The 12,380-nt window shown below is 43.4% G+C and overlaps 1 protein-coding gene across 4 annotated transcripts in view; it reads right to left on the bottom strand.

Moving 5' to 3' along the window:
* LOC105493539 (vasohibin 2) overlaps window positions 1-11,732 on the bottom strand; it is a 54,272-nt gene extending 42,540 nt beyond the window's left edge. Inside the window, exons 1-2 of one of the 4 annotated variants that reach the window (XM_024796496.2) lie at window positions 11,507-11,732; window positions 10,995-11,088 (exon numbers count right to left, since the gene is read on the bottom strand). In XM_024796496.2, the coding sequence (XP_024652264.1) occupies window positions 10,995-11,060 (66 nt within the window). In that variant the 5' untranslated portion in view covers window positions 11,061-11,088; window positions 11,507-11,732. The remainder of the gene's footprint in view (window positions 1-10,994; window positions 11,089-11,506) is intronic. The other 3 variants (XM_024796497.2, XM_071080417.1, XM_071080419.1) reach the window with 3 other exon arrangements.
* Window positions 11,733-12,380: the final 648 nt, after the last annotated feature.

The raw sequence follows: 12,380 nt of genomic DNA, 5'->3' as shown, positions 1-12,380 counted from the left end.
GATTAACAGAAAACATGCCTCAGAGACTGATCTATTTTCTCATCTTGAACATTCTTCCTCCCTTCTTTTTGCATTCACCTCTCAAATCCACCCTTTTCTCCACATTTCCCAGGAGTTTCAAGTCCAGGAGACTAGAATTTCAGGATGCGGACCTGTATGCAGAGAATGAGGATTTGACCTGACAGTCCCTCTGGAGAAAACTGAGCTCTCAAATCTCAGGTGAACAGACCAATTGGTGAACATCGAAGAATGTCTGGCAAGGGTCATCTTCCTTGGAATCACTTCCCAATGTCCCCACTCAGGTCAAGTCCGAGCTCCTACAGTTACCCTGTTAAGCCAGAGCCTGCATCCTGCTTTACCTGAATTAAAGTCCTGGGGACCTGAGAGGGTTATCAGTTCATCTTCCTGCCTCCAGGCACCTCAGGACTCCCTGACAGTTGAAGGGAAGAGCTTTTGCTGTTCATCTCCAATATTCCAATTGTCTTTTCTTCTCTTCCCTAGCAGTGGGATGGCGTGGAGAGACAAGTGGCATGGCACATGAATATAGTCAGGAGATTTTGCTACTTCTCCGAAGAGCTGGTAAGGAAGCTTCTGAAGTGAACTGTGCTGTCTCAGCAAGGGCATTGTCAGGCAGAAGGGCTCTCTTCTTCAGAATTGCTTCTCATTGGACAGTTGCACTAGGCTGCATGAGCAGGCCAACTTTGTTCTTCATTTCCTTGTGTATTTTGTGTTATATGACACTCCAGTGAACCCAGGCCAGTTAGATTAAGGATTTTGAATGTTCTGGTAGTTAGTAAGACTGACACAGCCACATATACACACAGTGGGACAAGGCCAATTTGCAGTTTGAACAAGGCTTGGTGACTGGATTCTCAACCTCTGAGAGAAGGGCCACTTGTATTTGTTGGCATAACTACTGGTATAGCAGGGAAGCGTAGTGGAAAAGTCTGGAATGAGAAGAACTGGATTCAGATAAGATCTCATTATTCAAATGCCAGCTGCTATCATGATGAGAAATAAGACAAAATCCTACCCTGATGGTTCATATTTCTAGTTCTACTATTTATTGATGGTGCAATTTTGGGTAAGTTACTCAACATCTATGAACCTTAATTTCCTCATGAAGAAGATAGGATACTACTCTAGAGGGATGTTATGAGGACAGAGAGGTAAGGTAAGTGCCTAGCATGGTAACACTTGCTAAGTGCCTGGTACATGTAAGTTGGGCCTTCATCTGAATCTGAGACAGTGACACAAACAGATTTGGAGACATCTGTTCCCAGACATTTTACTGCCTGGGAGTCAAGACTGAGAAATTACTGCAGCTGCCCAGGGAAAGGGATGTATATTTCAAACAAGCCATGGGTGTATGGAGGGGAAGAGAAAAAGCTGGGAGGCACAGGAGTAGGCGGGCAGCGGCACACAGGAACAGGAAGAGTTTGTTTCTGCCTCTACTGACAGCACAGAGGAAGATCTACCCAGTCACGGGTTGAGTCGTGCGTCCCCATCCCCAAATTCATATGTTGAAGTTCCAACCCCTAGCACCTCAGAATGTAACCTTATTCAAAAATAGAGTCGTTGCAAATGTAATTAGTTAAGATGAGATCAGACTAGAGTAGATTGGGCTCCTAATCCAGTAAGACTGATATCCTTATAAAAGGGAAACTTGGATGCAGAGACAGACATGTGCACAGAGAGAACACCATGTGAAGACTGGAGTGATGCTGCCACAAGCCAAGGAACTACCAGAATCCAGGAGAGAGGCCTGGAACAGACCCTTCCCTGCACCCTCAGAGGGAGCCTGGCCCTGCCAGTACCTTGCTCTCAGACTTCCAGCCTCCAGAAGTGTGAGATGATAAATTTCTGTTTAAGCCACTCAGTTTGTGGCACTTTGTTTGTTTGTTTGTTTGTTTGTTTGTTTTGAGACAGAGTTTCGCTCTGTCACCCAGGCTGGAGTGCAGTGGCACAATCTCAGCTTACTGCAACTTCCGCCTCCTTGGTTCAAGTGATTCTCCTGCCTCAACCTCCTAAGTAACTGGGATTACAGGCACCCACAATCACGCCCTGCTAATTTTTGTATTTTTAGTAGAGACGGAGTTTCACCACGTTGGCCAGGCTAGTCTCGAACTCCTGACATGAGGTGAACCACCCTCCTCGGCCTCCCAAAGTGCTGGGATTACAGGCATGAGCCACCGCGCCTGGCCAGTTTGTGGCACTTTGTTATAGCGACCCTAGCAAACTAATATACCCCATATGAGGCTGATACCCACATGGGACTGATGGAGGTTCAGCCCATTTGTTTAGGGCCTATGATCATCCTGATGAGGAATGTTACCACTGCACTGAACTAGTGAACTGACTTTTTCACTAAATATCAACACTAATATTCTGTAATCATGAGATTTAGCAAACCTGGTGGTGTTCTAGGACCACAGAAGAGAATGCCAAATGAGGAACTTAAGCGTCTTTCCTGGAGGTCCCAGAAAAATCAAATAGCTTCTTCATCTCTCACTTCCCTAAAGGATATTTTGCATATATTCCATGGTAGTATCTGAATCACATGAATTGTCACCTATTCATAGGCCCAGGCTGGAGTGCAGTGGCACAATCTCAGCTCACTGCAGCCTTGACTTCCCAGGCTCGGGTGATCCTCCCACCTCAGTATCCTGAGTAGCTGGGACCACAGGTGCACATCACCACATCCAGCTATTTTTTCTTTGTATTTTTTTTTTGCAGAGACAGTATGTATTCGTCCATTCTCACATTGCTATAAACAACTGCCAGGCCAGGCACGGTGGCTCATGCCTGTAATCCCAGCACTTTGGGAGGCCGAGGCAGGTGGATCACGAGGTCAGGAGTTCGAGACCAGCCTAACCAACATGGTGAAAGTCTGTCCCTACTAAAAATACAAAAATTAGCCAGGCACAGCGGCGCGCACCTGTAATCTCAGCTACTCAAGAGGCTGAGGGAGGAGAATCGCTTGAACTCGGGAGGCAGAGATTGCAGTGAGCTGAGATCGTGCCACTGCACTCCAGCCCAGGCGACAGAGCAAGACTCCATCTCAAAACAACAAAAACAAACAAAAAAAGAACTGCCTGAGACTAGGTAATTTATAAAGAAAGTAAGTTTAATTGGCTCATGTTTCCACAGGCTGTACAGGAAGCATGGCTGGGGAGGCCTCAGGAAACTTACGATCACAGTGAAAGGTGAAGGGGAAGCAGGCACATCCTACTTGTCTGGAGCAGGAGAAAGAGAGCAAAGGGAAAGGTACTACACACTTTTAAACAACCAGATGTCATGAGAACTCACTATCACGAGAATAGCACAGGGAAAATTCACCCCCATGACCCAATCACCTCCCACTAGGTCCCTCCTCCAACACTGGGGATTACAATGCTACTTGAGATTTAGACAGGGACACAAATCCAAGTCATATCACGGGGTTTCATCATGTTACTCAAGCTGGTCTCAAACTCGGGCTTGAGAGATCCACCAGCCTCAGCCTCTCAAAGTGCTAGGATTACAGAAGTGAGCCACCATGCCTGGTCTGTTTTGTACCATTTCTAATTGTTTGGATCTAGGTTTTGCCATAGAAAGAGCAAACCAAAAAGTGACACTTATCAAGTACTTTATGCCAAGCACAATCTAAGCACCTCACCTGCATTCTGTCATTTAATGCTCACAAGAAATATATGCTGTAAGTTTTAAATTGAAACTGGAAAAGGTTAAATAATTGGCCCAAGGTCTAGCCAACAAAGGAAAACCACGAAAATAAAATGTCCATTTCAGCCTCAGCTCTGAAGAGAAAAAAACATAATAATAAAAAAGGTTCCTTCAAGAGTTTGTAACTATATTGTCTGGCCTTGCATTTAACTTACACTATCTAGATAGTTCAGGAAAACCCAAGCTGAAAAATTATGTTTAAATAGTGCCAGGTTGATAATGTCCTTAGGTGCCTGGAAGCAGCAAATATACATCTTCTCTGGATAAACACATCCTCAATCCAGGCCCACAAGTAATCCTAAAGAGCTCAGGCAAAGAGAAACCCATGTCTAAAAATTACCAAGTCACAAGGAAGCAAGCCACCAAAACCAAGAGTCAGCATACACAACTAGAGTTAAATCTCTAAAAACTTCAGATACTAAAATTAGATGCATGCTGGGAGTAGTAATGGCTCACGCCTGTAACCCCAACAGTTTGGGAGGCCTAGGTGGGCGGATCACTTGAGGCCAGGAGTTTGAGACCAGCCTGGCCAACACGGCGAAACTCCGTCTCTATAAAAAACACACAGAAAATTAGCTGGGCATGGTGGTACATGCCTGTGGGCCCAGCTACTCAGGTGCCTTGAGGTGGGAGGATTGCTTGAGCCTAGGAGTTCAAGGCTGTAGTGAGTGGAGATTGCAACACTACACTCTGGCCTGGGCAACAGAGACTCTGTCAAAAAAAAAAAAAGTCACTAGAACTTATCAATTACACCCTGAGAAACAAGCATTATAAAGTCTGACCAAAGGATAGGGAAAGTTCCTTCATTAGACCCTGATTCTGCGTTCTGGAAAGATTCTTTATCCTGTGTTATCATGGCCCCTCACTCTGCTCTCTGGTTCTTCTATGGACACATCTGAAGTAGCTACATCCTTGGGGGGCTGCAGAACTCTTATAGCCAATGCCATAGTGGTGTGAATTTAAGGACTTTAGAGTTAATTTGAAGTTTAAATAGTCGAAGCCTTTTTCAAAGGTGCATTTGTGTTTTCTTTGGTTAATCGATTCCTTACAAATTTAGTAGGCTTCTAACTTACTTGCTTCTAGATAGCTCCATATGCCAACAAGCACATCCAAATTTCTCTTTTAAATAAAATTCCCAAGCCTGATTAATTTCCTTGTCCCCATGCCTTTCTGTTTCACCTAATAATGGTTATTTTGAGGCCATCTGAAATAATAGGCTTGAGTGAGAAGTCTCAACTTCCAATCCAATCTTTGCCATAGACTGAATCACTTTGTGTTTTTTTAGAAAGTGTTAATTGGCTTTAGTCACTCAAAACTTTTATCAGTCTTACTTTGTATTTGGGGTCTAAAAGCAATTTTTTTCTAACACAAGAAAGCCCCAAATATCTGCGCTCAGTCCATTGTTTTCCATTTTTCATGTATTAGTCAATTCTTTCCAGTGATTATCTCTTTTTTTTTTTTTTTTTTTTTTTGAGACGGAGTCTCGCTATGTCGCCCAGGCTGGAGTGCAGTGGCCGGATCTCAGCTCACTGCAAGCTCTGCCTCCTGGGTTTTTACGCCATTCTCCTGCCTCAGCCTCCCGAGTAGCCGGGACTACAGGCACCCGCCACCTCGCCTGGCTAGTTTTTTGTATTTTTTAGTAGAGACGGGGTTTCACCGTGTTAGCCAGGATGGTCTCGAACTCCTGACCTCGTGATCCGCCCGTCTCGGCCTCCCAAAGTGCTGGGATTACAGGCTTGAGCCACCGCGCCCGGCCGATTATCTCTTTATATAAAAACCTTGCTAAACAAAGCAAAAGGCAACCAACACATGCTAACACTGGCTCTTTCCAACAACTTCCTTTGAAGCAACTGAATCAGTATCAGGCACTTGATCAGATTTGCAATCAAATCACTGCAAGCAGCCATTTTACCAAGTGTTTTGTTACTACATAACCTAGGTTCTTATATTCCCAGCCTATGATGTATATTTCCTTGTCATGTGCCAACATATCACTGTGATAGGATCACGTGTTTAGGATCCCACTTCTAGTACTGATAGGAAAGGCTAAAAAGTAATGAGTTAAGCATGCAACATGAGAAGTTACAAAACAGCAACTGAATTAACTTAAAGAAAATAAAAAGGGAAATAATAAAAGAACAGGTATAAATTTAAAAAAAAGAAAGAAAGTTATGGGAGACAGGATCAACAAAACCAAAAGTTGATTTTTTTTTAAAGACTAAGACTAATGAGCTAAAACAAAACCTCTGATATGACTAATAAGAAAAAAGAGGAATGACTTAAGCAATAATAGAAACAAATGAAGTTGGAAGAGAAATTATAGATATGACAGATTAAAAAGAAAATAGAATACTATGAAAACTTATGCCAATGAATTTGAAAACAAAGTCAACAATTTAAATTTCTTTTTCCCCCCACATCTCTAGTAAAAGTAAAACAATAACAAAAATTAGCCAGGCATGGTGGCATGTGCCTATAGTACCAGCTGCTCGGGAGGCTGAGGTGGGAGAATCGTATGAGCCCGGGAAGTCAAGGCTGCAGTGAGCTGTGATTGTATTCTGTACTCCAACCTGGGCAACAGGAGTGAGACCCTGTCTCAAAAAACAAACAAAAAGCAATTTTAATTTTTATTTTTTTAGATGGAATCTTACCCCTAGGCTGGAGTGCAATGGCACGATCTCAGCTCACTGCAACCTCAGCCTCCCAGGTTCTAGTGACTCTCCTGCCTCAGCCTCTCGAGTAACTGGTATTACAGGCACCCGCAACCACATCCAGTTAATTTTTGTATTTTTAGTAGAGATGGGGTTTCACCATATTGGTCAGGCTGGTCTCGAACTCCTGACCTCAGGTGATCCACCCATCTCAGCCTCCCAAAGTGCTGGGATTACAGGAGTAAGCCACCGCACCCAGCTAACAATTTAAATTTCTAAGGAAACATATTTTCAAAACTGACTTGAGAAAAAATAGAAAACCTTAGTAGTCCTGTAACTATTAAAATTTACCCTCCAAAAAAAATCACCTGACCCAGAGAGTTTTACTTGAGTCACATCAAATATTGAAGAAACAAATCCTCTATGAAATCTTTGAGAAAATAGAAAAAGAACCAGTCCCCCATTAATTGTATTAAGCTGGTAAAATCTTGGTATAAGACAAAGAAAGTACAAGATAGGAACATTACTGATAATCTTACCTTTGAACATAACTGAAAATATCCTAAACAAAATATCCACAAATGGAATCCAGCAATGTATAAAAGCTATCATGCCTCACAACCAAGTTGAAGCTGGATTCCTACCTCCCACTACATAAGAAAATTAATTCCACATGAGTTTGTCAGAGCATCATCACTATGAGCCTTATGGTGTTGTGCCATAGTAAGTACACAGTAGCACCTATGAAGTGTTCTTGCCTTAAAAAAACACAATTGAACCTATAATTAAGTGTCTGGATCTAAAGAACAACTTTTAGGAACTAAAAGGGATATCTGAGGAGGGCGAATTGCTTGAGGTCAGGAGTCTGAGACCAGAGTGGCCAACATGGTGAAACTCCAACTCTACAAAAAAAAATACAAAAAAAAAAAAAAAAAAATTAAAAGGTGGGATAGAAGAAACAGTTGAGTGACACCAGAAGGAAACAATCAGTCAAATTCAGAATGTGAGACAAATGTTACACTATCTCTAAAAAATCAATGGCAAACTGATGGCAATGGGGAAACAAAAGTGTGGGATGGGGTGGGGAATTAACCAAATAGAACTGAAAAGATTTAAGATACATGGCAACCAAACGTAATGTGTGGACTTTGCTTTGATTCTATTTCAAATAAACAGCTATAAAACCAAAACCAACCAAAATAAAACAAACTCCTATGAAAGAATTAAGGAAATCTGAATATAGACTAAGCATTATATAATGTTACAAAACTATTGATAATTTGTTAGTTTTATTAGTGACATAGTGGTTATGTAAAATCTCAGAAACATAATTAATATTTATGGATGAAATGACACAATGTTTAGGACTTGCTTTACAATGTTGCAGTAAAAAAACAGTTGGTAAAATGATCATAATTGTTGAAACTAAAAGATGGGTACAGAGAGTCACTAAACGATTTTCTCAATTTTTATGAATGTTTGACCTTTTCCATATAAAACAAAGACAATATGTGTATTAATAGTTTATTAATAAATGTATCAGACACATCCCATGTGCTGCCTCACATTCCTTAGGTCTAGCCTTTCTCCTGGCTCCACAGCTACCTTCATGGCCAACTAGATCTGTGCATTCAGTCACCTGCAACTGACTAGTCACTTGTCCATAAGTGCTCAACTCTCCGTTTGGCTGCTCCTGCACAATAAGGCTGGACAGCCACCTGTCTGGAGTCTCTGGTCCTCCACCACTTTTGGACTCAGATGAAATGCCACACTGCAGGATGTGGGATCTGGCTTCCGAGCAGCCAGAGGAGCTGGAGGATGCCACCTAGGGAATTAATTCCCTATGGGGAGCATATTGACCAATGAGAAATAAGATGGGAGGGAGGCCGAGCACGGTGGCTCATGCCTATAATTCCAGCACTTTAGGACCCTGAGGCAGGTGGATCATTTTAAGGCCAAAAGTTTGAGACCAACTTGGCCAACATGGTGAAACACCATCTCTACTAAAAATACAAGAAATTAGGTTGGTGTGGTGGTACACCCCTGTAATCCCAGTTACTTGGGAGGCTGAGGCACGAGAATTGCTTGAACCTGGCAGGAGGAGGTGGCAGCGAGCCAAGATTAACTCACTGCCCTCCAATCTGGGGGACAGAGTGAGACTCTCTCAAAATAAGTAAATAAATAAAATAAAATAAAATAAAAATAAAAATAAAAACCAACAAACCAGGAGGGAGCTGGTCAGATAAATTCCCTTTCTTCCCTCCTATGAACTGAGTTATGATTTTCCAAAACAGCCTGTCCAGAGATGTCCTGTATGGCTGAGCAGACATAGCTACTAAGTAGCCTGCCATGGCTCTTTGCCACTGGTCATGAAGCAGTTGCCTATATGATAACACACCACCTTGCATTGCTTCTCATCCTAGCCAATGTCATTTCCCTTTTTACTCTCTCTGTCTGCTTTCCCAATCAGCATTTAATCTTTGTTTCAGATTCTATTTTCTAGAGAAAATGAGTTAAGACAATTGGGTCCACAAGTAGTTCTAGAAAGCAAATCCTCAAGATAAATTTTGGGTTTGTATAGCTCACCTTCCTGAAATCAATATAGACTCTCTAAGGCAGATGGTGATAATCCTGATATGCAATAGCACCATAGCTTTCACTTGAGTTTATTTGGAGTAAACTGTATGGAGAGCAAGACTTTGGAAGATCAAGTAGCTGTGATAATCAGCTCAGAAACAATGATAATTATAAGGCATTGGAGATCCTGGAAACAAAAAATAGCAGGCTTGGAGCCAAGTCATGCAATGCTTTAAAGCCAGAAAGCCTCTATGGAAACTTTGAGAGTCTTATTTCCTGTAGTCATAGGATAGGCTCTTAAAATCAAGCCCAAGATCAAAGGGTAGCAGAATGGCAAAGGAAACTAAACGCATGCCCTTGACAGGCTGCCATTTCAAAGTGAGAGCCCAGATAGGAAAAGAGTGGGACCCTGAGACCTGGGATAGGGATATCAGAGTTAATGAGCATCATGACCATTCAAATGCCCTGAAGTCTCCTGCCCAAGGAAGACCCCCTTCCCCATGACTTGTTCTCCTCAAGACCTGGCCCCCCCCTTTATTGCCTCCAACAATACCAGAGTCAGGTTGTAGCACAGCCCATACTGGGAAGAAAATGCCCTGCTCCAGGGAGAAAAAAGCATACTTGCCAAAGATATTGCAGAGCTTGGCTAATGTGGACTGGCAGGAATTGTGAAATGTGTGTGGACTTGACTAGGTGTCAACTTGACAGGGTTATGGGTTACCCAGATCTTACTCCCTGGACTGAGTAAGATCTGCCCTCACCCAATATGGGCAAGCATCACTCAATCCACTGAGGGCCCTCATAGAACAAAAGGCAAAGCAAGTGCAAACTCTCTCTCTCTCTTCTTGAGCTGGGGCATCCATATTCTCCTGCTCCCAGACATCAGAACTCCATGTTCTTTGGCCTACAGACTTTGAGGCTTATACCCAAGCTGCCCCCACCCCTTTTTCTCAGGCCTTTGGACCCTGGACTGAGAGTTACACCATCAGCCACCCTGGTTCTCAGACCTTTGGACCCAGAACTGAGAATTACACCATTAGCCACCCTGGTCCTCAGGCATTTGGACTCAGGCTGAATTACATCACCAGTTTCTCTGGTTTCTCCAGCTTGCAGACAGCAGACTGTGGGACTTCTCAGCTTTCATAATTGCCTGAGCCAATTCCCATAATAATTCCCTTATATATCAGTGTGTATATCCTATCAGTTCTGTTTCTCTGGAGAACCCTGGCTAATACACACATACAGAACACGAGAATTAATGTTCAGCAGGGAAGGCTGGAGTTTGTCTTAGCTGTTTTCTGGGATGGTTCTTGAAAGCCTGGTCCCAGCAATGGCCTACAATAAATAAAGTGGAGAAGCCAGATTTCCTTGTGTATTATTGAGGAAGGAGTCAGAAGACTCAGGGAGGTGGGAGTATTCGAAATGTTTCCTAGGTATGGCTCAAGGTGGGAGTATTCGAAATGTTTCCTAGGTATGGCTCAAGAACCCACCACCTGCCCTGGGCTGGCCCAGAGGACACTCCCTGCTAAGCCAATAAAGAATGCACTATCGGCCAAGCACGGTAGTTCACACCTGTAATCCCAGAACTTTGGGAGGCAGAGGTGGGTAGATCACCTGAGGTCAGGGGTTCGAGACAAGGCTGGCCAACATGGCAAAAACCCGTCTCTACTGAAAATATAAAAATTAGCTGGGTTTGGTGGCACACGCCTGTAATCCCAGCTATTCAAGAGACGGAGGCAGGATAATTGCTTGAACTCTGGAGACAGAGGTTGCGGTGGGCTGAAATCATGCCACACTAGTCTCCAGCCTGGGCAACAGAGTGAGATTCCATCTCGAAAGAAAAAAAAGAAAAAGAATGCACCATGGAGGAGGCTTTTGGAGGCATTGGGTGGTACTGGCTCTCCTTATAGTCCAGAGTTGTTGCTAAGGAAAAGGCTGCTATGGACCTGAGTTCCCTATTGGTAGCGGAGATGATAAAAATCCCAGAATTGCAGGGGCCAGGCGGGAGCACTTCACCATAAAGGACAAGGCAGTCATACTTACCATACTTACCACAACAGACAGCAAGGTAGAGGGGCAATCAGGATGACCTTCTCTGCAGGGACTCATGGTGCTCGGCTAACATAGCATGGTGTTCCTAGGGAAAGGGTAACCACAGAATTTATTGTCCAAATTGGGTCACTGTTGAGAGCAAAAAGGAATGCTAGTCATGATTACACAGGAACAATGGGTAAATACCCGTGGGTGTAAACCAGGACCATCCCAATCAAACTGCCACCTATGGTCACCCTACCAAGGGGTGAGGTAGAAACACAAGGGGTAAGATATAAACACGTGTTCATATAAACATAATACATGGGTTTGCCTTTCCTGCCACAGACTTCAGAAGTACCACCATCTGAGAGCTCATAGACACCTTATCCATTGACATATTAACCCATGCAACACTTCCTCCAAACAAGAGAGCTATTTTATGGTGAAAGAGGGAGTGAAAATGGACTGATGACCGTGGTCTACTGGCCTTACCATGTACCAAACACACAAGAGCAGCTGACCTGATAATATTGTGGAAAAGCCTGTTGAGACTCAGATAAGGCAAAACGAGGTGACAACATCTCACAGGGTTGTGGCCCAGTCCTCCAGGTTATAATATTCTTTGAACTAAAGACCAATATATGGTACTAATCTGTAATGACTAGAAAGGATGAATCCAGAAAGCAAGGGATGGAAGTAGAAGTGGCCCCTTTCACTCTTACACCCAGTGATACATTTGAGGAATTTTTGCTTTTTGTTCCCAGAACTTTGGACTCTTATGTTAGAAGTTCTGGTTTCCCGGGAGATATCTCTGTGAGGGCACACAATCAGGTTCCACTGACCTGGAAGTTGTAACTACTTACCTGGCTGCCTTGAGCACTGCAAGTTGGTGGGCAAAGAAAGGAGTTAAAGTACAATAATTATAATAATTGGCCAGGTGTGGAGACTCATGAATGAGCCTATAATCCCAGCACTTTGGGAGGCCAAGACGGGAGGATTGCTTGAGCCCAAGAGTTCAAGACTAGCCTGGGAAACATAGTGAGACCCTGTTTCTACAGAAACATTAAAAAATTAGCTGGACATGGTAGTGTACACCTATAGTCCTAACCATTCAAGAGGCTGAGGAAGGAAGATCGCTTGAGCACAGGAGTGCAAGGCTTCAGGGAGCCATGATCATGCCACTGCACTCCAACCCAGGCAACAGAGCAAGACCCTGTCTCCAAAAAAATTATAAAACCTTTAGCAGCCTGGATTATTCCTCTTGGAATGCAGGCAATCCAGGGGATTCACTGAGATACCTCCTGGTACTTCCACTCCTGGTAAAGCAATTATAACTCAGAAAGGGCTGTTCAACTAAGAGCTTCAGATCCCTACCTCCTCCCCTAGGTATGAAGA

The sequence above is a fragment of the Macaca nemestrina genome, chromosome 1 (assembly GCF_043159975.1).
Source record: "Macaca nemestrina isolate mMacNem1 chromosome 1, mMacNem.hap1, whole genome shotgun sequence".
Taxonomy (NCBI): domain Eukaryota; kingdom Metazoa; phylum Chordata; class Mammalia; order Primates; family Cercopithecidae; genus Macaca; species Macaca nemestrina.
Note: the sequence above shows the minus strand (reverse complement) of the source record. Positions and strands in the feature narration are given on the sequence as shown.